Source organism: Hemicordylus capensis, chromosome 4, assembly GCF_027244095.1.
Source record: "Hemicordylus capensis ecotype Gifberg chromosome 4, rHemCap1.1.pri, whole genome shotgun sequence".
Lineage (NCBI taxonomy): Eukaryota > Metazoa > Chordata > Lepidosauria > Squamata > Cordylidae > Hemicordylus > Hemicordylus capensis.
In genome coordinates, this window is record NC_069660.1 from 80,062,806 (window position 1) to 80,087,406 (window position 24,601).

At 47.2% G+C, this 24,601-nt stretch overlaps 1 protein-coding gene across 1 annotated transcript in view; it reads right to left on the reverse strand.

Annotated features, from left to right (window-relative positions):
• Positions 1-22,177, reverse strand: part of EPS8L3 (EPS8 like 3) — a 36,306-nt gene extending 14,129 nt beyond the window's left edge. The window contains exons 1-10 of the mRNA XM_053248300.1: positions 22,072-22,177; positions 18,182-18,239; positions 16,976-17,040; positions 15,886-15,950; positions 13,654-13,812; positions 12,602-12,751; positions 11,887-11,963; positions 11,249-11,442; positions 5,485-5,573; positions 2,752-2,872 (exon numbers count right to left, since the gene is read on the reverse strand). Coding sequence (XP_053104275.1) covers positions 2,752-2,872; positions 5,485-5,573; positions 11,249-11,442; positions 11,887-11,963; positions 12,602-12,751; positions 13,654-13,812; positions 15,886-15,950; positions 16,976-17,040; positions 18,182-18,222 — 961 coding nt within the window. The 5' untranslated portion in view covers positions 18,223-18,239; positions 22,072-22,177. The remainder of the gene's footprint in view (positions 1-2,751; positions 2,873-5,484; positions 5,574-11,248; positions 11,443-11,886; positions 11,964-12,601; positions 12,752-13,653; positions 13,813-15,885; positions 15,951-16,975; positions 17,041-18,181; positions 18,240-22,071) is intronic.
• Positions 22,178-24,601: the final 2,424 nt, after the last annotated feature.

A 24,601-nucleotide genomic window follows, 5' to 3' on the forward strand; every position in this document is an offset into this window, starting at 1 on the left:
CAGGGACTGAATCAGGGGCCTTCTGCATGCAAAGCAGATGTTCTGCCACTGAGCTTTGGCCCCCACCCTCAAGTTAGAATACACATGTCTGCCATCCAAGCACTCACCACACTAAGTCCTGCTTAACTTCTACAAGGTGGCTGTATTGTGTGCCCTTAGACTAGGGGTGGGCAAACCTGGCCCTCTAGCCGTTTTTGAATGACCATCAGCACAGTGCCGGCAGAAATGTGGGTGGAGGGGGTGGAGAGAGCACTCTCCTTGCTCCTTAAAGGTAACCCACCCACCATCGAACCGGCCATGGCTGGTTCGGTGCACATCCCTACCGATGTCCAGAATGGATCTGAGAGGCTTCTGCTTTGTGGCTTGGGTTATCCGATGTAAGTTGGCCAAGACCAAATAAGAAGCTGACATTCTGACTAAGGAAGCTGCAAATAAGGAGGGACTTTGGGTGTGTGCCAGGAGGGAGCCCTTGTGCAACTCTCTCAGTATGCACACAGGGAGCTGGTGCATCTCCACAGTCTCTCCTTATGTGCAGCTTCATCAGTCAGGATGTTGTCAGCAGCCAATGGAACTAGGCAGAGGCGTATCTAGGGAAAATAGAGCCTAGGGCAAGCACTGAAATTGCGCCCCCTGTCCAAACTTCTGACACCCATCTTTCAGATAACTTTACCATAATATCAGCTGAAAAATACAAGTCAAGCTCGTCAATCTTTTAATCTTTCAAAAACTATTTAGCAGTGGATGTAGCCAGACCAAAAAAATGCTGGGAAACTACAAATTTCAGTATGCTGGGGCTCATGAAATACCCAAATACTCTGTGGAGGTGTACTTGGAAAACTAAACAGAAGTGCCTGTCTAATTCTCTACTATGCATTGTAGCATCACTATTACATAAGTTTTAAAAATAAATGGAGAATTTGACTTTTCCCAGATACTCTGAAAATAATTAAAGGATATGCAGAGTAAACTGTGTCACTGCTTGGAATATATTCTAGTCTTTCAGAAAGACAGTTAAAATGAGAGAAAGAGAGCAAGAAACTCCCAGTGGGGCTTAATACTAAGGATTTCATACTGATTCAAAGACAAACTCACCATTAATAGCCATATTATTAAGACATCACATTTAATTCATTTATCACAAGAAGCAAAATAAGAGCAAATGAATACAATCCTAGCTCATAAGCTTCAGCTCAGTATTCACAAGCCTGGATTCTCTGTACATAGTGCCAATCTGAATATGTGTACAGTGACTTATATTATATTAAATTTTTTTAATTTTTTTAAACCTGTAGCCCCTTTGGGGGGCTTCCTAAGGGCCGTGAGGGGGTCTGCAAAGGTTCCCCCTCCCGCCACTGGCCTCTAGGGCCTCACAGGGACCATTTGAGCATGTGCGGTGGCCATTTTTAAAAATAACTTTTTTTAAAAAAATGGCCGCTGAAAACAAGATGGCCTCCACACATGCTCAAATGGCTTCTGCGAGTCCTGGCATGGCCTAGGGCCTCACAGAGGCCATTTGAGCATGCACGGTGGCCATTTTGTTTTTGGTGGCTGTTTTTTATTTATTTATTTATTTTTTAATTTTCAAAAATGGTGCCTTCCTTCAAGTGGCGCCTGGGGCACGTGCCCTGCCTGCCCTACCCTAGATACGCCCCTGGAACTAGGCTGGAAGAGAAGAGAGGAGAATGGCTAGGCCATTTTACTACTGAAATGTCCATTTTTCAAATGCTCCGAAATCCATATGATTAATCCTAGGATAAACAAACTAGCAAGGCTATCAATCCTGCTTAAAAATCCAGTTATCTACAAGTCTATGAAATTCATCCAGCATCCATCTCACTCCTCCAAGTGTGCCTGGTACAGGGAGGCCACCCACTCATTAGCTGATACAATCAAGGTCTGTAAATGTTGCAAAATGTGGATAAGGCAGAGTGTAGCTTAGCAACGGGCCTCTGGCTCATGATGCTGTAAAAGCTGATCCACCCCATGCCTGCTACAATCACCTCCAGCAACTGCCCATACTAGTCTCAGGTTGCAGGAAATGCCCTGATCTCATGTACATGCCCTTGCCTTGGAGAACTTCATCAAGAACAGCCTCAACTTCTTCCTCTAGAGCAAAGGCCCAAACCTAAGGTCCCCAGATGTTGTTGTACTACAACTTCCATCATCCCTAGCCACAACAGCCCACTGCCATGGTAGCTGGAGATGATGGAAATTGTGATCCAAGAATGTCTGGGGAACCAAGGTTGGGAAACCTAGCTCTAGATTGTCCTTTCATGTCCATCCCATGCAGCACTCCCCTTCTCCTGGTAGTCCTCGATGAGACTGTCCTGTGAGTCAGCCTTAGGCCTGAGGTGGCCCTTGGCAAAGTGTCCTCTGTGCTCAATGCCGCCTAGATTTGTGGGTTCCCTTGGTGGTGGAGGACCGGAGATCTCCCCAACCATCATAAGCAGCGGTGGCAGCAAAGCTCTTCCTCCATGCCCCTATTGCAGCACCAGAGCACCAGAGAGTCCTCCTTCTTCTTCTCCAGGCACCCTTCCCATCCTCAAGTGGGACTTTCCTCCCAGAGGCCCCTGAAACTGATGGCAGAGCCTTTGAGGGAAATGTCTATTTGCAGGTGGAATGGCTGGGAGGAGTGACCTGGGCACACGGATCAACAGCAGGCCTCGGGCAGCTCCCTAAGGCCAGTTCCAACTGTTCTCCAAGAGGCTCCCCTTCAGAAGCCAGGATGGCCTCTACCCCACCCTGACTCACCCTCATTCCCCTGATTTTTCTTCTTCTGATTCTTTTTCTTCTTGTTACTCAGGGAGCCACTGGCCCTCTGCACCTTCTCCGCAAAGACTTCAATGTCACTCAGAACATGGTTCAGGATCTCCTGTGCCAGCGAGAAGAATATAATCGATACAGAATCAGCCACTGCATCAAGGGTGTCTTGCTCAAGGCCCTTCTGAAGGAACCTCTGCAGAGGCTGGGTTGGAATTCATTTTCCATCAGCCAGCAAAAGGGATGTAGCATTGCAGATGCAGATGGCTGGCATACTGTGCAACACCCTGCCGTGGAAGAATGGGCCACACAAGCGGGTTCATTCTGCACAGCTGCAAAGCCTGTTGAGGCTGCTAGCAAGCATGGAGAGCCTCCGTGGCTCCTAAGGATTGTGTCAGAGCTGCAACACTCATTTGCCCATCGGTCCCAATGCTAACTGAGCAAAAAAGGGCACCTTTTAAAGTGATGGTTCTCATCAGGGGTGTAGCTATAATTGAGTGGATGGGTTCAAAGAACCCGAGCTGTAGAGGGGCCCCCCAACTCCACCCCTCCCTATTTTCTTCATTATCTCCCTCACTCTGAGGGGCCATAAGGGAGAGAGGTGAACACGGGTCCCCTCTCCCCTAGCTATGCCCCTGATTCTCTTATATTTAACGGAGGGGGGGGAGCAAATGGCCCAATTCACCCCCAGCACAGTATCCTACCTGTGGTTTCTACCTTGTCATCCCTTTTAGATGGTGAGCCCTTTGGGGACAGGGGACCACATTGTTTTATTTATTCTTATGTGTGAACCACTTGGGGAACTTTTGGCATAAGCAGTACATAAATATTGATGGTAATAGTAGTAGCATCAGCATCGATGAGCTTTGCAGCAGCACAGAACCAGCATGTGCGCCCTGGTCTTCCATGGGCAGGATGCTGCACAGTATGTACTGTAAGCCAGTGTTTTCTACTGGCTGATCTGCTGTCCCTTTTGCTTCATTTGCTCTCCAGCCTGTCTCAAGGAGGTGACAGGTAAGCCAGTATTACAGAGACCTTGCTAGGATGTTGCTCATCACTGCTCCAGTTTCAGGAGTAGTCCATAGACCAAAGGGTTTCTAGCAGTCCTTACACAGTTCTGTGTATCTGTACGTTTGGCTCCTAACTGCCCGTCTTCCTGGTTGTCTTAGGGCTAAACGATGTGCTACTTCCAGCCTGTCATTCATGCTTTGGCACTTGACTCTTCTTTTGAAAATAGCAGCTATACTGGAACAGAGGTGGGTGGGTGGGAGAGGGCTTTAATTCTGCCCCTGCTCTGCTCCCATTCTGGATTCACTTCCCCCATTCTGCTGCAGCCACTACTTGGCAAGAGAGCGAAGGGACTACTTGGGGAGGCAGCTTCCATTAATATCAATTGGAGCTCTTTTTTCCATGTCAACTTGTAGCCGCATGGCCTTGATCTAGACCAGGGCTGCACAACTTTGGCCTGCCTGCAGATTACCCCTGCTAACCAAGCAGAGAGACACATTTTAAAGTGGTGATTCTCTTATATTTCACAGGGGGAGAGCAACTGGTTCTATCCAACCACAGCACAGCATCCCTCCAGTGGCTGTTGCTGGTATCTGCCCTATGTTTCTTCTCAGATTGTGAGCCTTTTGGGGACAGGGGACCATCTTCTTGATGTATTATTTATTTTTCTATGTAAACTGTTTTGAGAACTTTGGTTGAAGAGCGTTATATAAATGTCCTTAGTAGTCGCCATAGTAGAAGTTGAACTACAACTCCCATCATCGTATTAGCCCCTGTGTTTGGGGATTATGGGAGCTGTAGTCCAAGATAGGCTGGAGGGCTGAAGTTATGCAGCCCTGATCTAGACTATGGTAGAAGGGTGGAGTTAAAGCCATTATTCCTACCAAGGCCTTGATCTGGCTGCTTATTTAAAAAAGAAAAATTAAGCTAGTCCATGCTAATGATGGCTGCAACGTATTGGAGCTATTCTCATGATCAGTGAGAAGAACTCTGGGGTGGTCTGCAAAGAGAGTGGGTTACCCTTACTCTCCCTGCAGATGATCGTCCTTCCTTCCCTGGGTGGGCGGATCACCCACCCAGACGACTGGCGGCTGCTCCCTGCACTGCAGCTCTGAGGGTCAGGGTGCCAGCCTGGGATGCGCCACCATGTGTTGCTCTGCCCCCTGGAGCAAGTGTGCGGTGCTTTATTGGGACACACACACCCCCACCGAGTGTGCCAGCCGCGGCTGCAAGCAACTGCAGCTGACACACGAGCAAATAAATGAGGTTAAGGGAGTGCTTGCTCCTTTAACCTCATTTTAAAGGGAGGCTACTTAGGCGGGTTTGCCGCTGTGTAGCCACTAGGATCAGGCCTGATCCCAGCGGTTCACCTGGGCGTGCAAAACTGGGTTGGGCTCCCTTAGCCCAGTTTTGCTTGCACATGTGAATAGCCTCATTGTATAGTTTGGCCTTTATCTCTTCCAAATCACCTTTTGAGCTGACTCCTCCACATGCATGGTCTTCAAAGTAGCTGCATTCATGACTGCACCCAATAAGCATTACTTTACATCCCCCAGCCAGCCTCCCAAACCATGCTGCTTTCCTGCCCTACTCCTTCAAATGCTGAGCCTTTTGCTTTGGGACTCTTGGCTCCCATAGTTTAGAAACACAATAGGGAAAGGTGCTTGATTTGGGGCTAGTAAATGCTGGCCTCTGCAAAGCAACCAAAACACTTACAACATTCCTTTCGTCCTGCTTCATTTGAAGCTCAGACTCCTCCCTTGCGGGCTCATCTTTCTGCTGCCGACCAAGCGCCTGTTCAGTTTCTGCAATGATCAAAGCACCGAGATCAGTATCGGTTATGCCACACAAGCAAGGGTTTCCATTAGAACTCCCTGCCTCATTGGTACATGATCCAGTTGGCTCTGAGCCCAAAGTCCAAACAGTGGCAGTGGCGCTGACATACTCTGCAATGTTCCGTCTGCCTTGTAATGGAACATGTGGGCAGATGTGCAAGAGCACTTGTGCAGTGATGCAAGAATTGCACAAATAATGGCTGTCCATGGCACAATTGCGTTTGCACAGTGCTTGCATATGGCACAACTGTGCTCTTGTGAAACTGCACCTGCATTTCATTACCAGGCAGATGGAACATTGCACAGTCTGTCAGCCAACATGTGAGAGGGCCCTGAAGGCAATACTGCAACTACTAGGGGTGGGCGGGCAGGGAAGGTTTGCCATGCCATTACTAGCAAAGCCCTGCTTTCTTCTAGTTGGGTTGCACTCAATGGTGGCTGAGTACTGCTTTCACTTTCTTGTATGCCCCACCACTGTGTGAGCACAAACTATTGATTTGGGGGGCAGAGAGAGTGGATATATAAATCTTGATGACTGGCACATCTATCTATCTATCTATCTATCTATCTATCTATCTATCTATCTATCTATCTATCTATCACATTTGTTCACCGCCCCAAACTTTCATCTCTGGGCGGTTAACAATAGCATAAAACAAGTTAAAATATATACAAAAACTTAAAACAATTTAACTGTTTAAAAATCATCCACAAATTAAAACCTTTTTTTTTTTGCAGTAGGCAGAGATAAAACTGGATAACACTAGATTGATGTGGCTCTGTTGATGAGTCATCCGGTGGCAAATGTACATTGCTTTGGGACTTACCACTTGATAACTTGCAGCCCAATATATGAATGATCAGCAGAGAAAAGTATGGTGTGTGTGATGAAGTGATAGGAAAGCTCATTAGGGCAGTTATATGACAAGCTTTGTTTTAAGCATGGAAATCATCATGCTGCAGTCATGGAACAATGAACATTCATGTTATCATGCAATTTTATCTTTATCTTTTATCCATAGTCCTAGCTTACTGCAGGTCAGTGTCAATGATGGCAATTTAATCACAATTAAATTGCTTGTGATTACATGGGAGATGGTGTAGGAATCAGCAGAGCTGGAGTTTGCAAGCAGGCCCAACCCAGTGCACAGTTACGGTTACTTTGGTCCTGCTGAAATCTGTGGGATATAAGCAAGCCAGAACTCTTTGCCAACATGGAGCCTAAAAGTACAATCAATTTGGTCCGTTAGAGGCTGAACAATTTCTTCTACTCAAATCAGGCTTGCTTTTCCAGGCTCCTAGCTCTATTTCTCAGTGATTAAATTCAAGACAAGGCACTGGAAATGTAAACAGCACTCTGCTGTCCATGTACGGGCTGTGGTGTCACGACTGAGGAAGTGTGGAAGCACACTTCCAAGATACAATGTGACCCCGTTGCAGGGTCTAATCTGGAAAGCGCCTTGGTGCTGTCCCGCAGATTTTCTTCCCAGTGCTCCCCAGTGCTCATAGTACGAGGCAAGCCTCCTTTCTGCCTGGTTTTCCTTTCGGGATTAAACCAAAAGGGTGCAGAAATGCACATCTGCCCACCCAGCCTGGTGTCAGCCTTCCCCATCTCCCTCCCTCCAAGAGAGCTCACTACTGTGTAAAAAAACAAAATACAGGGTACTTCAAATCCAGTGCAAATTAGAAGTTGTAGGACAAGATGGTCAGATAAAAGGGTAATTATATGTTCAGCCTTGGATTTGGACTACACTACAGTTTATGTGGGAGATCCATAGTGATTCTTAGTATCAAAACTTCACAAAGGGCCAGTATCTATTACACTGATACTGTATCAAGGCCAGACTCCACATTATTCAGGAGAGCTGTGACTGTTTATCCACTTATACTCCACACTGACCAAAGAATTATACTTCACACTGACCGGCAGCGTCTCTTCAGTGTTTCAGGCAGGAGTCTCTCCCAGCCCTACCTGGGAATAATTCACATATGGCTTCATGCTGCGGGGTAACTGAAGAGCGAATCTGCTTCGCAGCAGATTCGCAAGATGTTTAATTTGGGAGATTAACTGGACAGTTCACATAGCCATCGGCTCCTCCCCGCACTCCCTGGCAGATCTTTCCCCTGTGCATTCCCACCTACTTGCTCTGGATTTTTTCTCCAACCAATCACAAATCACACCACAAAGGAAGAGGTAAGAGAGTGGTGGTTTTTTTGTTTTAGTTTGACAGCTAAGAGTGGAAAGACAGCATGATGAGTTGCCAACTGGATCAAACAGCAGGATGCTTAACCCTTGCCTTTGTGAGTGGCTGCCTTCATCACCTCATGGTCCCCCCCCCCCACCTAACAGAATCAGCTCAGACAAAAAAGGGGTTCAGGTTACATCCATTCTGCATATCTAAAGCCTTTGTGAAATATAGGAAGACACACATTCTGCAGTTTGCACTTGTGTTTAACTCAGGGATTTCTCCTCTCCCCTCCCCTTCTAGTCTCCCTCAACAGAGTATCACCAATCTGCAACAACACCTCCCCCACCCCTGCCAGCACTTGCAATTGCAAATCACTTAGAGCAAACCATACCCCAAACAGCCGACAAACTCCCCTTCACGAAGTTTTGAAAAATGCTGGTTTACTGGTATGACCACCCCACATATAACAGAGAAACTACGGGGCAAAACAAAAACACCAGTTTCCCCCACCCACCCCAAGCCTCTGAAACTAGAGGATTTTTTAAAAAGCTGGACATACTCTGGACTAAGCCAGAATGTGCAGCCTCCATTTGGGGGGGGGGGACAAAGTCCTGTCTGTCCTGGTCCCTGATAGCCTGCAGGGACTTTGGGCTAAATCCAGCTAATATGTGGACCGGCACACTGCAATCTGGAGTGGATTTGAAATAAAAGTCCTGTCTGTAAAGCCTCCTGGAGATGCTAGGGATGGAAGTTGTATGCAAAGCAGATGCTCTACCACTGGATTATGGCCCCATCTCCTGGTTTGTGCCAGTAGCACGAAAAGTGTATGGAGCCCCTCTCTTCCCCACACTGTTCTCAAGCTGCTGTTTGCCCTGTAGAGGGAAAATACTTTACCTTTCTATGACCTACAGCAGGGTGGGGGCACTTTGATAAGGAAAATGGCAGCGGGGGAGTGGAAGTTAATCACCTGCCCCACAACTGTGCCTAACAAATTGACCATCATCCCTCCCCAGCAGGAGCAGAGCGAGGCTAACTGTGGCCCATGTGCGGCTGCCACCACGGCCCCCTGGCCCCGCCCCTAACATGTAACATCAGACTCAGGGGCCAGGCTAGCCACACCCCTGCATCTGATGTGGTGGTGTGGTCTCCCTTCCAAACGGGGCTGCACGACCCTGTTTGGAGAGGAGATCGGCCTGCGCTGCATTGAGAAGCGTGGGCCGGAGCGATGCTGTCTGTTCCGGCCACGCTGTCAATGCAGCGTGGACCGATGTCTCTCCTAAATGGGGCCGCACGGCTCCATTTGTGAGGGAGATCAATCGGCCCCACTGCGTTGGCAGCGAGACCAGGCGTGGCTCTCCCTGCCTTTAAGGCAGGGAAAGTCACTCCGGCCATGCTGCCAATGCCATGTGGGCCGATTTCAGCTCCCAACGAGTCCGTAATAACGCTCCCACATCTGACGTCAGATGCGGAAGGCGTGTCTGAGGCTGCACTCATGGCCCCTGATTGGTGGTGGTTCGGGTTCTTTGAACCCGTTCGCCCAATGGTGGCTCTGCCCCTGCTCCCCAGTTACATTTCAGTTTTGAAAAAGCCACTCTCAAGATTAGTGATAAGTCTTCTGTGTAGAATGGGTTTGGCCGCAATCCAACATCCTTGTATGAATGCGCTGCCATTTTCTAGCCCCATCTATCCTGAGGTCTTCTGGCCCTTTATCTACTTTTGGTACTAAGAGTCACAAAGAATCACCAGAACCCAAACAGCTAGTGTGATGCATTGGTTAGTGAGCTGGACATAGACCAAGGAGAACTGGGTTCAAACCCCCACTGAGCTATGAAGCTCACTGGGTGATGTTGGCCCACTCACCCTTTCATCCTAGCTGTGGTGTTTTTGGTTAATCCATTCCTTGATCCAGGCCAGCTTTTGAATGGTGCTTTAGTTACTTTTATTCCAGTTCTGGAATAGAGCCAGGGCTAACAAAGCAAGAGCACCGAAGGCAGACAGCACTTGCCTCCCTGTAGATAATATATGTCTCATTAAACCGTTAATATTCCTGATTCAACTCCACTGTCTTGTCCTTGCATACCACAACTCTTTCCTCTGGATTCTACACTAGCCTGCCTTACAAAGTTGTTATGAAGATAAATATGGGATATTGTCTATGTGTGCTGTCATGAGCTCCTCATAGGAAGAAATGTCAATGTGAATAATAATATAAACAAATAATAATCATTTTAGGAAAAGGAACTTATGGAACAGCAATTCCATATAGTCAGACCTCAAATAGTAACCTCAATACAGTAGTAGACCTCAAACAGTCAGACCTCAATTAGTAACCGCAATTCTGCACTCTTCCTTCCTTGTGCAATACTCTCAAGAGTGAGTCCACTATATGTGAACAATTTGTTATGGGGCAGCTAACAGATGATGATGATGACTGATGATTGATGACTGATTGATTGATTGATTGATTTTTATTATGTGACAGCTTCTTCAGCTCCCAGTTTGGCACTGCGGTGCAGAACTGGAAGCACCAGAAAAGGTATTTCCTAAGCTCCATGATGGGCACAGGAAGCCAGCCATGAAGATGCAATGGTTGGTCCTGCAACAATCCCTTTTAGCTGAGTAGATGAACCATAAGGACACGAGAAAAGCCCTGCTAGATCAGGCTAAAGGCCCATCCAGTCCAGCATTCTGCCTTACACAGCAGCCAACTAGGTGCACTTGGGAAGCCCACACATGGAGCTTCCCCAGATGGGGCTTTTAGCTCAGAATGGAGAGTGTGCGTCCGCATATCAGCCAGATTCACGTCAAAGTCCATGTGAGATATTGGGGAAGCACTTCACATGTTATTTGGGTTTTTCATTGCCTGTTGGAGATTACCCCTGTCTGGGGTAAAAATATATATATACTTTTTGTGCTGAGTTTTTTTGGGGGCAAATTCGAACTTTCAGTAAATTCTCACAGCAAACGTGCGGTAAGCCTGCTGTCTGGGAAAGCTCATGGGGAACAGAAGGACACTGCCCCCTCTTGCCCTGGGGCTCCCTAGCACCTGATTCTGATGGAAGTATACACCCATCTGGATTGGCGGCTATAGCCAGCATAAGTTGAATCACCTCTGCCTAAGTGATGCCAAAGCAGGCTCACACCTTGGGCAATGAGGCCATCTGGCTTTAAAGTCACACACTATGCAGGTACTACTACCAGTGCAGCAGTTTGGTCTGCGTTCCAGCCGACACATGCAACCAGTGCTGCTGTGAGATCCAGGCTGCAGACAGATGCAACCAATGTGGCAGCATCTGCATGGTGTCCTGAGCAGTGCTGACATTGCCCCTGCTTGAGGAGATACAGAGTATCTTGGGACCCTGACTTTCCCAATGCCCCATCCCAATGGGATATGCAGGAAAAAGAGAACACATTGGTACTTTACCAAGGGGAACCGTAAGGCAAATATTTGGTCACCTCTTCTGTAGTCCAGGGGGACTGGGCTAGCTTTCCAAGGATGCTCTTCCTGCTGCTGCCAAGGTGCTGGTGCTGGAGAGGGAGCATGGTCCATTCCCATTGGCCCTGGAGCCCTTCTGTCCTGGGAAAGCCGTGGAGGTTTACCATTGATTGATGGCCTGCTGTGCTGAGACAACATATTCTCCAGGTTGTTCCTGACCAGGGAATCAAGAATAAGAGCTTTAATCCAGTTTTAATAGAGGGAACCCCTTGAGTTAAGCCAGCTCTAAACTTTAACCTAGCAGGACTAGGAGAGCACAACAGTGTGGGTTTTATTTTGAAGAATTTGGCTAGATTGAAGATGTGGTGAAGAGAGAGAGAGAGAGAGAGAGAGATGCCATGTCCTGACATGCTTTATCAAAGAAGAGTTTGGGGGGGGGATTCAAGAGAGGGAGAATTTCAAGGTGGCAGCAAGCAGAAAGTAAGCCATCCTCTGTGGTTGAGCATATTAGTTCTTCATGAGACTTCAGGACTGGAGAAGTCTCTCTGCACCCAGGAATTCTGCACTGGGATGGGAAGCATTATGTATGCATTCAAATCAGTGAGGTCTCCTTAGGAGAAAGAGTGTCAGTAGAACAGGCTCCTAATTATCCTATTACCTGAAGAAATCCTGACTCTGCTGTTCGCCTCTCCACTCCTCAATGGCCTTCTCCACTTTGGTTTTCAACAGCTCTGCCTAGAGGAAAGTAAAGGTACTGCAGGTCTTTCCCCTTTCCCTTCTATTCATCAAGTTCTACCCATATTCCCCAGCAAAGGCCTTTCTGTCCCCAGCCTCAGGCACACTCCAAGATGGGAATAGTCAGTCAAGCACCCTGTTCCTGTACCGTACACAGAACACCCTCCATTTCGAAGAGAGCAAGAATGGATGCTTTCTCCTGATCACCCACACATTTCATCTTCTTGGGAGGAGGAGCAGAGTTACAGAAGCTCACTGGCAGGACCAGCTCCAGGTTTCGGGATGGGGGTGGGGGCTTGGCAAATTACCCTCTCTAGGCCCTCACCTTCCTGGGTAGGACTCAAGAGAGTCACTCCACCCACATGCAGGCTATGGAGCTGGTGCCAAGATCAACTGTGAGCCTTTCTGAAGGCCTGGCCCTCGACAGCTGCCCAGTGATTCTGACCCCTGATGCCAGCCCTGCTCCTATGAGCTGTACAGGCTGTGAGATGCATATCTGAGTCATTCTGACTACAGCAGTCTGAAATAATGCTGTAATTCTCATATTTGCTCCCCCCACCACACAAGAAGCCTCCCACAAGAGCTCCCTGCCTCGCCCCTTCTGGAGGAGTTTCCAGGGGAGGGGTAGAGTCCCTTACTCCAATCTGCTCGCACTGAAAGAGCATGATGCTAGTCCGGTGTGGTCTCATTTCTTTCACAGTGATGGCCAAGATGGAGTTGTAGATGCAGCTGTCAAGGATGCAGGTGCATTCTTGGATGGATTCCAGGGGATAGCAATCCAGCTCCTCCTGTAGGGAAAGAAAGTAATCAGCAGGGGGCCGAGAGGTAGGTGGGCCACCACAGCTGTCTGCTTCTCCTCCATTCAAGTACCTCCCCCCCACCCCCCGGAGGAAGTGCAAACATGAAAGATGCTTGCACTTTTTTCCCCCTTTAAGGAAATGACTCTTCTGTGGGATGCTTAAATGGAGGAGATTAAGTGGAGAGCTGCAGCACTGGGGAGATGCACAGAGAAAGCAATGGATGGACGGCAAGCCAATGAGTGGTCTAGTGCTCCTTGAGCAGTGGCGACAACAGCCCCGGCAACAGGCAAAATGGCAGGAACTGGGTGGTGGCGGGGGGGGAGGGAGAGAAATAGGGGTGGCAAGAGAAAAGGAGGAGGGAAGCGGGTGGGTAGAGTCTGCAGACTCTGGCCCAGGAGTCAAGGCTGGTGAGGTGGGCAGTACATGCCTTGGGAGGAGGGTGTGGGGAGAAAGAGCCAGGAAGAGGGGCAGTGGAGAGGAGGAGGGGTGGCAGCAGTGCACCTGCAACAGGCAGGTGGGGTGATGCCCAGACTCATTGCCCCACAGCACACTCTCCGCCTGAAGCTGTCGCCTCCCTTTGCCTCATGATAGAATCACCCCTGCAGGGCTCATATCTGAACAGGATGGGATGGAGTCAACCAATGAGGGGAAGATTCATTATGACCTCCTTGACAACACATAAAACATGTTTAGAACCAAAGGGTCCAATCAAGAGGTGTGTCTAGCTACTCTATCCATCATTCTATCTATCCATCATTCTATCTATCTATCTATCTATCTATCTCTCTATCTATCATATTTTTATGATTTTAAAAAATCACAGTCATGTCACCCCATGTCACTCCATGGGCATAAGCAGAGTGCAAAATGAGCAATACAGCTCTGCTCACCTCTGCTTCAGTGTCAGTCAGCAGCAACTTGTGATTTTTCACATTCAAAAGCATATCTTGGCCCCACACCTGGCCTTGGGCATCCATCATCTTTAGCTGACTAATACAGCTCTCTGTGTTGCAAATGTCCTTGCCATCCACATAGCCAGTAAAAAGGTGCTGGGGAGAGAAGACAGTGTTCAGCAGACATAGCAAGTAAACTGAGCCCCTCCGCCTAGGCCTCCCCAAGAAGCACAGGGACAGGAAATGCAGCATACTTTCATTTCTTTTTATGTATTTCAGTACATTTATACCCTATCTTTCTTTCATCATGGGACTCACGACAGCATGCATAAGACCCCAGGTAGTTCCATCCAGGCACTGACCAGACAGAGACCTACTTAGTTTCAGCAAAGCTGCTTCATCATATGCCTTCAGACCATAACACTTATCTGCTGTGTTGAGGTGTGTTAAACTGTAGCATTCTCATGAAATGGTAAGGGTCTTCATAAGGGCAGCAAACTTGTATTGGTTTAATCAGTAGATGAAGCAACCAAAACGTCAGCTGATTAACTGGCGGAGGAAATTTTAATCAGCAAGGGGCAATTCTTATTGACACGGTTATGTGTTATGGCAGAGCATCTGTTTTGCATGCTGGAGGTCCCAGCTTCGCTCCCTGGCATCTCCAGGTAGGGATGGGAGAGATTCCTGCCTGAACCCCTGGAGAAGCCGCTTCCAATCAGCATGGACAATTCAGAGCTAGATGGAGCAATGGTCTGACTTGGTATAAGGCAGCTTCCTATGTTCCTACTGTAGGGAACCACCTTCTCCCATAGGAGCCTGCCTGCCTGTTAAGATTTTAATGGAGGCCTTTGTCCATGTCCTACTGGGCTGTTTCATTGGGGTCAGAACGCCATGCCTTGGCTGCGGAATTCTCCAAGGGAGACTTGCCATGAACTTTTGTTGGTCTCCCACTGTCACTATTATTATTACAAATTAATAATGGTATTATTACAAACACCACCAGGCAAAAGCCTTCCTTTTAAAACAGGCATTTGCCCTCTAGGACTCTAGGTGCTGGCTGTTTGATATTGCAAGTTAGACTGTTACTTGTCCCCATGTCTGTTCTTGATATGCCTTGTATTGTTTAATTGTTCTTTTATTGTTTCAGTTGATCACTTTTTTTTGTAAGCTGCCTCAAGCTTTCAAAAAAAAAGTAAAAGTGAAATCATTTTCTTAAAATGAAAGAATAAATTATACATTTTTAAAATGAATATGCATGAAAAATGAAAAGACTTAAGATGGCCTTTTCTTCTTACAATGATTGATAACATGCCTATTAAAAACAAAAGCTACCTGAAAAGCTAGCTGAATAGCTTTAATCAGTGTAAAATCCCTATTCCGAGGTTAAACGTAAACCGCACAGAGACCTATGTTTTGGGCAGTATAAAAATATGTTAAATAAATAAATGCACAATCTACTAAAGATTCTTTAAATCAGTTGACAGATAGGGACTCACATGATGCGCAAGGAATACAGAGCCAGAAGACATCAGCAGCACAGTGTTGCTGCTCTCCCAACTGGTGGATGTGCAACCTGCATCTCAGCCATTTCTCCCATTGTAGTGAATGGGGGATACCCTGGGCGGGGGGCAGCCTGTTGAACCACCAGTCAAGACAGCAGAGCTGTTGCTTCCATGTATGCAACAGCAATGAAGCCGATGTCTTCAGGCTCTGTTACCCTTGCACATCTTGTCAGCCATAGTCTCCAAATGCTGGGTCTCAGAGTTACTTTCAAGTATGGAAGAGTAGGACATGGTGGTGAGATCTTTGCCCAGATGTCCCGTGGGAGTGTTTGAAGCCACCAGTGGACAGCAGTCTGGCAGGGGAATGTGAAGGCAGGCTATGGCTAACATGCCATGCAAGGGGATGTCAGCCCAGGAATGTTGCTCGCATGTAAGTTGTGCAAATTATGCAAGTTGGGCAAATGCAAAAATTGCACAAATGATGTTACACAAGAGTAAGTCCCTTGTTTTCCAGTGGGCTTGCTCTTGTGCAATGTCATCTGTCTAATCTACATAAGTTGTGTGCACACAACATTACTGGGCTGATGGATCCTTGCATGGGATACACTGACTGTAGGAAAGCTTCCCATGTGTTATTCTACCACATGCACTCTAAATACTCGGCTGCTGGTTGGATGAGATGGGATGGAATTGAACACTCTCTGGTTCCCCCTCAGGCCTCTCCCACCTCCACCCGGTACTGGAATTCATTTTGCTGCTTTGCCATCAGTTCAGCATATTCCTTCCGCTGGCCTGTCAGAGAGAGAAAGAAAGCAGAGAGAGTGAAGGAGGGATATTCAGTGTGGCCAGATGGGCAATAACAGTTTCATAGCTGCAAGAACCAAAGACCTCTGTAAGATAACTTTTGGATCCTTGTATGCAAATATTAAAAAAATGCAGGTTCATTCTAGCTTTGGCTCCAAAAATTCATTAGGACTTCAGCTTGGCAAGCACAGAAGTGGGAGAACAAGAGTCCACTGTTCTGCTGTTGCTGTTCTAATCATGGGTGGTTTGCTGTGTAAATGAGGGAGAATTCCTGAGGGTTTTTTTCCTTTCTTTCAAGGAGGGAGAATAAAGACAACAGGGAAGGGGGTTGGACATTCTACTCAGCTAAACTAGTTTATGTGTGAAGGAGAGATGCTATGTTCTAGGGATGTGCAAATCAATTCAAATTTGAATCATTTAGACGCAAATCGGGGTGATTCGAGTGATTTGAATTCAAATCGAATCACTCCTTAAAAGGGCAATTTGATTCAAATTTGAAACAAATTTTTGAGATTCAATTTGAGTTTGATTTGAAAGCCATTTGGCACTTTAAAAAAACCATTCAGGCCCCTAATTGATTAAAAAGGCACCAAAACAGGCTTGAATCGATTCAAATTCTAATTGAATTTTCAGACTGAATTTGACTCTGATCCGAATTCAAAATGAATTGAAAAATTCATTTTGTGCACATCTCTAATATGTTCAGGTTCATTGGCATTGCTGCCTGGAGTGAGAAAGGGAAACTATCTGGAAGGAATGTGGCAACTCTATTCCTCTGAGGCATTTTCTTGAAGTAAGGTGGCTTATGGAGCCACTGTGAGAGACAGAGGAGAGACGGTGCAGGTGGCAACTACGTCTGGGGTTTTCTCCCTGCACCAACCCATCCACAAATCTGAGAGGTCTGAGCACAAACTGAGAGTTGCCAGAGTCTGGGATGAGGATTCCAAATAAGTCATCTGGCTATGCTGGAGATGTTGAAAGAGTGTAGAGCAGGCTTTTCAGGCTGTCCTTACGGTAGATGGCCTTTCCACTTGGCCTGGACATACTGTTGGCTCTGGGGATGGTGGTCTCAGTTTCACTGCGAAGAAAGCAAAGAGATTCATGGGCCCAAATTGCCTCCCAGTTTTCAACATTCCTTAAGTCATTCACCCCTCACCATAAATCCCCTCAGCCCCTCAGTGCTGCTCCTTACAGCCTTGGGGACTAAGCATGGTTTTCATTAGGTAGGGTGGCCTTATCAATCTAAATCAGGTTTCAGACATGATACAGAAGCAGCATCAGGACCTCTTGATGGAGGGGGGCTTTTGGTGGCTTTAACATTGCTTTTTAAACAAAACATTAACCACTAATAATGCTGAAAAGATAAAGAACTCTGCCATAGGAACTATGTAATACTTTGTATTCACAGTCCTGAGTAAAACATGGAATCTCTTTATGGCCTGGGTTTGAAGCTATCTTTTAAAACCTTTCTGCTTAGGCAGTGTGATATTATGAGCAGATGATGCTCTCACCATGGTCCTCACAGGTAAATATTCTCACATGCCATAGCTCAAGCACCATTTTAAAAACATGATTTGATATTCAAAACTAACACAGAGTTCTGTAGTACCTAGCTGATTCTGGACAGAGCTTAAAAGTAAGTGAGGGTCTGCTGTGTAAGAGGAGAGCTTTGCTTACAAAAGTTCATGCCACAATATGGCTAGTCATCTTTAAGGTGCTACAAGACTGCTGTTTTTGCTGCACCACATTTAGATGAATGTGGCTATTCTTTATATCCATAAAATGCATAAGTTTATTCTCATCATTACAAGAACAAACCTTGCAGAGAAGCAAGTACATTCTAATAGAACGCACAATGCTGGAAAACAGTTTATGAAAGGAACTTCTGAAATGACAAAACCCAAATTTTGTATTATCGGTTATTATATCTCCCTAAGAAGAACATTGCTTACAGTAGCACCAGTCTTGCTTAACATAGAGCTCCAAATGCCAATAACTTACTCTTACTGGTAATAAAAGCAAACATGCACACACATATATGGTTGAAAAAATGACGTATCTTTTGCTGCTCACTGAAATGTGAGCAAAATCATGGGAAAATCTCAAAGGACTGGGGCTTACAGAATTCTAATTTTCAGATAAAGAAAGGCTAACCATGTATTATGGCAACAGAGACCTCTGAGGGTATCAGATTGTTGCAAAGAGATATGGGGACTCACTTGTGATAAATGTTATCTCTCCGGCCAAAGAGATCTGCCATCTTCCTGAGTCCAGATCCTGTAAATTACATATTCATCAACTTTCCAGAGAGGTAAACAACACTCATGCCCACACAATCAAACATTTCATTGGTGTGTATGTTTAAATGTGGCGATTCTCTTTATTTAGCAGGGGGAGAGTAACTGGCCTTATCCACCACCAGCATAGCATCCCTCCAGTGACTGTTGCTGGTGTCTATCTTATGTTACTTTATAGACTGTGAGCCCTTTGTGGACAGGGATCCACCTAATTAATTAATTAATTAATTTTCTATGTAAACCGCTTCGGACGCTTTTGTTAAAAAGTGGTATATAAATATTTGTTGTTGTTGCTCTTGTTTATACTTACACTATATTTATAGTGACCTATATTAGATTGAAGATGAGTGGATCCTTGAAGTTGGACTGTGAAGAGTAAGTCAATGGGGCCTCAGGACAACTAGCAAGAAGCAAGCATGTGGCTGCTCCCCCTCCCTGCTGCTGTTACTACTATTTCTCGTTGCTATTATTGTGAGCTGTTGTTGCTCACTCAGCATTGGAGAGGGTGGGTGGGTGAGCAAGTAGCAACTGTGGTGACAGAGAGGAGAAGCAGCAGCTGCTGCCACCAGCTCCCTTGCCTCACCCAGTCCTGACAGGGTCCATTTCTCACTGTCACCCAGAGGGAGGTTGCCAGGTCCATGAGTGAATGCTAGCGGTTGCCTCCACTGTCTGCTCATTTGCCTATATCTCTGGATGGCAGTGGAGATTCAGCCGAGTCTGGACTAGTCTCCACAACCACCCATAAGGAGAACGGGAGGTGAATGGTTGCTGACCTCTTTTTTCCTCCTGTCCAGTGTTGCAGATGGCTCACACATGGATGGCCATGGCAAAGAGGAAGAGCAGCAGGGAGGGTTCTGGTCAGCAATGGGCCCTTTGTCGTGGGGCTTGGCAGGTGCCCAACCACACTTGTCCCTCTCCCCTTTTAATTCCTCAAACTCCCTCCTGACCTCCCACATTGTCCTTACCATTTCCTCTCTGCTAAAGTTTTTCTACTCTTGTTGTGAATCCTTTACAAATTCAACTACACACTCACACACAAACAATCAATTTTTGAAAAGAGAGAGGACAGGGGAACAGAAAATTAAATAAATGAAATAAAATTAAAAAGTTGGCAAGGGGAGAAACACAAACATCATCAGATTGTTCTCAATCCTGCCTTCTTTTTATGCTGCACATATATGCTTATAAATGTCTCCATATGTCTTTATCCCGCCCTTTTATACCTTGACTGCTATGTGCCACATCTTCCTTAGACACTAAGTGATATGAATTATATGAATTGGAGCTTTGCAGATAAATGTTATAGATTGTGCTTGGCCTTTTGGCCTCATGATTTACTTTGATATACACACACTCTGTTTCTCTCTCTCTCTCTCTCTCTCTCTCTCTCTTTCTCATATATACACATACCACCTGTGGACAACACATCATGCATCTGATTAAGACACAAACTCACTGTCATAATAAATGTGTTAGTCTTTAGGGTCCCATCTTGTGCCTGATGTATCAGACGAACTTGTCAAATGTCCAAATATATCCTCTCTAATAAAACGCTTGGTGTCCGTCCGTGGACGGACACCAAGCGTGCGTTCGTGCCTGGCCTGTTCTGGGCATGCCCAGAACAGGGCAAGGGAGGCACGAACGGCAGGACCCGGCGGCCATGTTGGGGCCGGGAGAAGGAGAAGTGGCCGCCGCCTACGCCAGGAGGAGAGTGCGGGAGAGGCGGCGGCGCAGCCGTGGCCACGGCCAGAGGTGGCGGTGGCCGCGACGGGGCAACTGGCGGCGGGAGTGCGGGTGAGGCGGCGGCGGGGCCAGAAGCGGCCGCCGCAAATAAAGGAGAGAGGCGCCGGGGGAAGAGGTGGCGGGGAAGCTGGCCGAGGTGGCGGCGGAGCCGCCGCCGAGGCCTGGCGCCGCCAGTAAAGCCGGGCGGGGGGGGGAACCTTGGGGCCCGATCCCACCATTCCCGTCCCCCCGCCAAATTACTAAGGGCCAAATTGGCCCTGAAAAATGCCGCCGCCAAACCGCCCTCCCAGCTGCCCGATCCCACCATTTGTACAGGAAAGAGGAGCTCGCTAGCAGAGCTCCTCTTTCTGCAAAGGCTCTTCTCAAACTGGCGCTTTGAGCGGAAAGGGCGTCCTTTCCACTCAAAGCGCCAGTTTGAGAAGAGCCTTTGCAGAAAGAGGAGCTCTGCTGGCGAGCTCCTCTTTCCTGTACAAATGGTGGGATCGGGCAGCTGGGAGGTTCGGCGGCGGGGGCCGAAAGCATTACTAGCGCCCGTTTTTCAACGGGCTAAAATTCACTTGTCTGTTTAATAAAACTGCATCTTCCCATTTATACAATAGCTTTTAGCAATCAGTGCTGCTCTTCTGAGCTAAGCCTTTAGTTTCTTCCAGGCTTGGACTGGCCCACAGGGCAACAGGGAATATTCCCGGTGTGCCCCGCTGCACTCGGCAGGAGTGAATACTCTCACCCTTAATGACCCAATCTGCTCAAAACCTGGTACCTCACATACATTCCACCGCCCTCTCAGTGCCTCCGACTCGGCCCTGGTTTCTTCCCTATATTTCAGATAACAGGGATGTAATCTTAAAGTAATAATAGCACAAAGAAATGGCAATATTTAAAGTGTATTCAACCAGAAAGCTTTTTGCACCAGGTTGCTTTCCAGACAGCTTAAAATTACTTTGCAGAGCATAGGCTTGGTGTGCATTTGTACGATCTGGGTTTTGATACTGTCTTGCATCCAGGAACATTCGCACAGCCACAGCCTGAATCGGATCTTATCTTGACATTTCAGGTTTAAAACGTAAAGGTTTTAACAATGATAAAACATGAGGAAATACTAGCTGTTTCTTTGTAGGCTTGATTCGTTCCCCCGCAATCTCTGCCTCTCAGCTTCCCAACACACCCTTTCCCTCTCTCCCTCCTCGTGATGTGTGTGTGTGTCTCCTTCTCTCTCGCCACTCGCCTCTCTCTTGCTTTTCCTTCATCTCCTCCCCAACACTCTCTACTACCCAACCACTCCTGCTGCTGCTGCTGCTGAGCCACCTCCTTCTGCCCGAGCCCAGCCATGAACCCTGCCAAAGGGGCAGCAGAAGAAGGGGCAGTCCCCAAGTTCTCCAAGGTGGATGCCTTTTTCAGGAGAGGGATGTTGGCGATGGCCAGGGAGACCACAAATTCATGGAGAAAAACAAAAAAGGAGGCGTGGGAAAGCTGTCATGTCACCCATTCTCTCCCCTCCCCCCCTCATTCTCTTCTCCCCCTGCCACCCCACCACAACTCCTCAGCTTTTGCAATCTCCCTCTCTGATTTGCTTCACATTTAGAGGTTGTTTCCTTCACTCCTCCTTTCTCTTGCTCTCTCCCCTCAAAGCCTCAGAAATCTCAGGCCACAATCAGTTTATTGTTTTGTAGCCAGTTAGTGTTAGTGTAGGATTTTATACCACTTTCTCCCTCACTCAAGCTCACAGTCTGGAAAGCACCCAGGAGTTGAATTATGTTTTTAAAGTGTCATTTATCCCATTTCTGAGCCACCAGGAGCTCTCTTTGTTATGTGAACATAATTTTAAGTCCCACCTCCCTGAATATTCCAGTTTTGCGCCCCTGAATACAAATGTCCTCATCTCTTCCCTCCCACCCTCTCATTTTTACCCCACTTCCTGAAGAGTTTGCTGCCGAAGAATGAAATCATTGTAGAGGCCAGAATGCCCTGGAACTGGGCTTGGCTGCTGGATTATTTATGAACTGGCAGGTCTGGAAGAGCAGTGCTAAGTTTCCATCAGCTGGGGGCTAGGAAATGGAGAAGCAACTTACCTTCCGAGTTGTGGTGGCGATAGCTTCTGTCAGACAGTTACAGGCCCATCCTCTAATGGGCCCAGGGTTAGAATGAAGGCCAAGGAACTAGCTGTGCCTGTGTCTGATACACAGCTCCAAGTCCAGACTTTGCCCCCTCTGCTCAAGGAAGCTTTAATAAGCAAACAGAAGGGAGGTGGTCTGAAAGACATGGGGCAATTAATATTCATCAGAGCCTAAATGCTGCGTGATGCAGCGACCACACCTTTTGCTCTTTGCTCTTTCCTAGCACAAAGAAATGATCCATCCACTTTCAGTGCCGCCGGTGCCACATACTTCACTTAACCTACAGGCACCTCAAACCATTACAGTTCCACAGATACGCACCCTGCTTATGCTAGAACCGCACCGTCTTTGGAAAGACTAGTGTTCCATTAGTTACCCTGCATTGTTCCTCTAGGCTCAGACACAGGAGTTTGAGCACTGCACTCTTCAGCCAAATTCAGACATCGCACGAAACTGGAGTTAAACATGGCAGAGGTTGGAACTCCAGTATGTCTGAATTCATGAAAGTGTCGTTTTGTGGCAAAAGCAACCTGCAGTTTGCCTCACCAAACTCAGTTGAAACTTCACTTGGCACAAAGGTGCACTGCTGAGGCCGCCATAACCACAGTTTAGTGCCAGTTTTCAAAACACAATCATAGAGGCAGTGGTGCAGATGCAGCGGGGATCACAGCCACTCCAGGGCTGTAGCAATTCTTGCTGGCCACCTCTCTGAGCACCAGCCCTGCCCCTCGTGCCACCGATCTAGCTATGGAGTTAGGTGGCCATGACCTACCCATGACCTACCCCAGACTTGTCAGCTTGCTGAGCAGCACAGAGACCCAGGGGCATCCTCTCTTCCCACTCGGTCCCTTGCTCCCCCCACCCAGCAAGCAGGAGGGAAAGGGGATGGGATGACAGAGTGCTTTGCTCCCCAAGGAGGAAGTGGCAATGATGTATGTTCACAAGCACAAACACTCCAGGTGGCAACATAAGCAGGGCACTCCATCACAGTGCTGGGAGGGGGACATTTGGCAGGGTCCCCCCCATCCCGAGATTGGGTTTAAAAGGCAGCCCCAAACAGGGATTCTCAAGCATCCCAGTTCTATTTTTTTCCCCACAGAAAGATTGGGGAAGGGGCCCCCAGCCCATTTCCCTTTGGGAGTTTGTGGTCCCTAGGCTTCCTCATGAGAAGGGCTGGTCACCAGGGTCAGCGGTGCTCCAGTCAAAGGAGCAATTTGACATGGATGGTGATAACTGATGCTGACCCGAGGTGGACTTCACTTGCTCAGTGCCAGGCCATGAGGACACCCACTAGCAACTCATGAGAAGAGCCATGTGGATGTGCTGATGTTTTGCCCACAGTCTGGCCGTGGAGCTTTCTGGAATCGGCCTTGGTGGCTGAGTAGCAGGGAGGGGCTATTGGAACTGGAGTTTGGCTGGCGTTGGACCAATGTCTGTGGTGCGATTTACAGTTTAGAATTGAAATGCGGGTTCGTCAACCTCCAGTTCCATTCTGCGTCTGAATCCAGCCATTCTTTGGATTATCATGCCTTATTGCAGTTGCTAAAGGATGACTTCAGTCTGGAATCTATGCAAAGAAGAATTTGCATTGTATTAGAATGGCTGAAGGAATGGAAAATGATAGGAAATAGACAGAGATGGGGCTTTTAAAAAAACTTGATAGGAAATAGACATTGGCCTTTAAAAAACTTAGCCTAGGGCTGTGATGAACTTCCTTAAGTCAAGAGAGATAACTTCTCTAAGCCTGCCCCAATACACACCCTTCCACATTGCACAAATGAAAATAAGGGCACTCTGGTGTTCTTCAAACACCCCTATTGTCATGCCAAGGCATCCCATTATTTATTTTCTTATGTATTCAAAACATCGTCACAATCACACATTGGTAGTGCCCATATAGTTAAGATGAGGAGTTGTTTCAACATTCTACCATTATAACTCCTGAACATTTTACTGGTCATAAAATTGAAGCCGGCTGTCAAATATGTCTGATGATATACAGACATCAACTAGGTGGCAAGAGACACCACCAGTGTTCCCTCTAACAGGGATTCCCAGATGTTGCTGACTACAACTCCCAGAATTCCCAACTGCAATGTCTTTTGCTTGGAGATTATGGGAGTTGTAGTCTCAGGCTATGGGAAACACCTATAATCAGGCAGCAATGATATAGGAAGATGTTAAAGGCATCATCTCATACTGCGTGGGAGATGGCAGTGGTAAACTCCTCCTGTATTCTACCAAAGAAAACCACAGGGCTCTTTTGTCACCAGGAGTCGACACCGACTCGACAGCACACTTTACCTTTAGTCAATAGCATCTGGGAAGGACACCACCCCTTTAAATCCAGTGCAGATCTGATGTACAAAGGCTGAGATACAACAGTTAAAGAGGGACCTCTAAACTCTGGAAAACAATGGTTCACTGTGCTTTTTTGCCATCAGATAACATATCTAATATTTTTAATGACCTTTTAAATGTATTT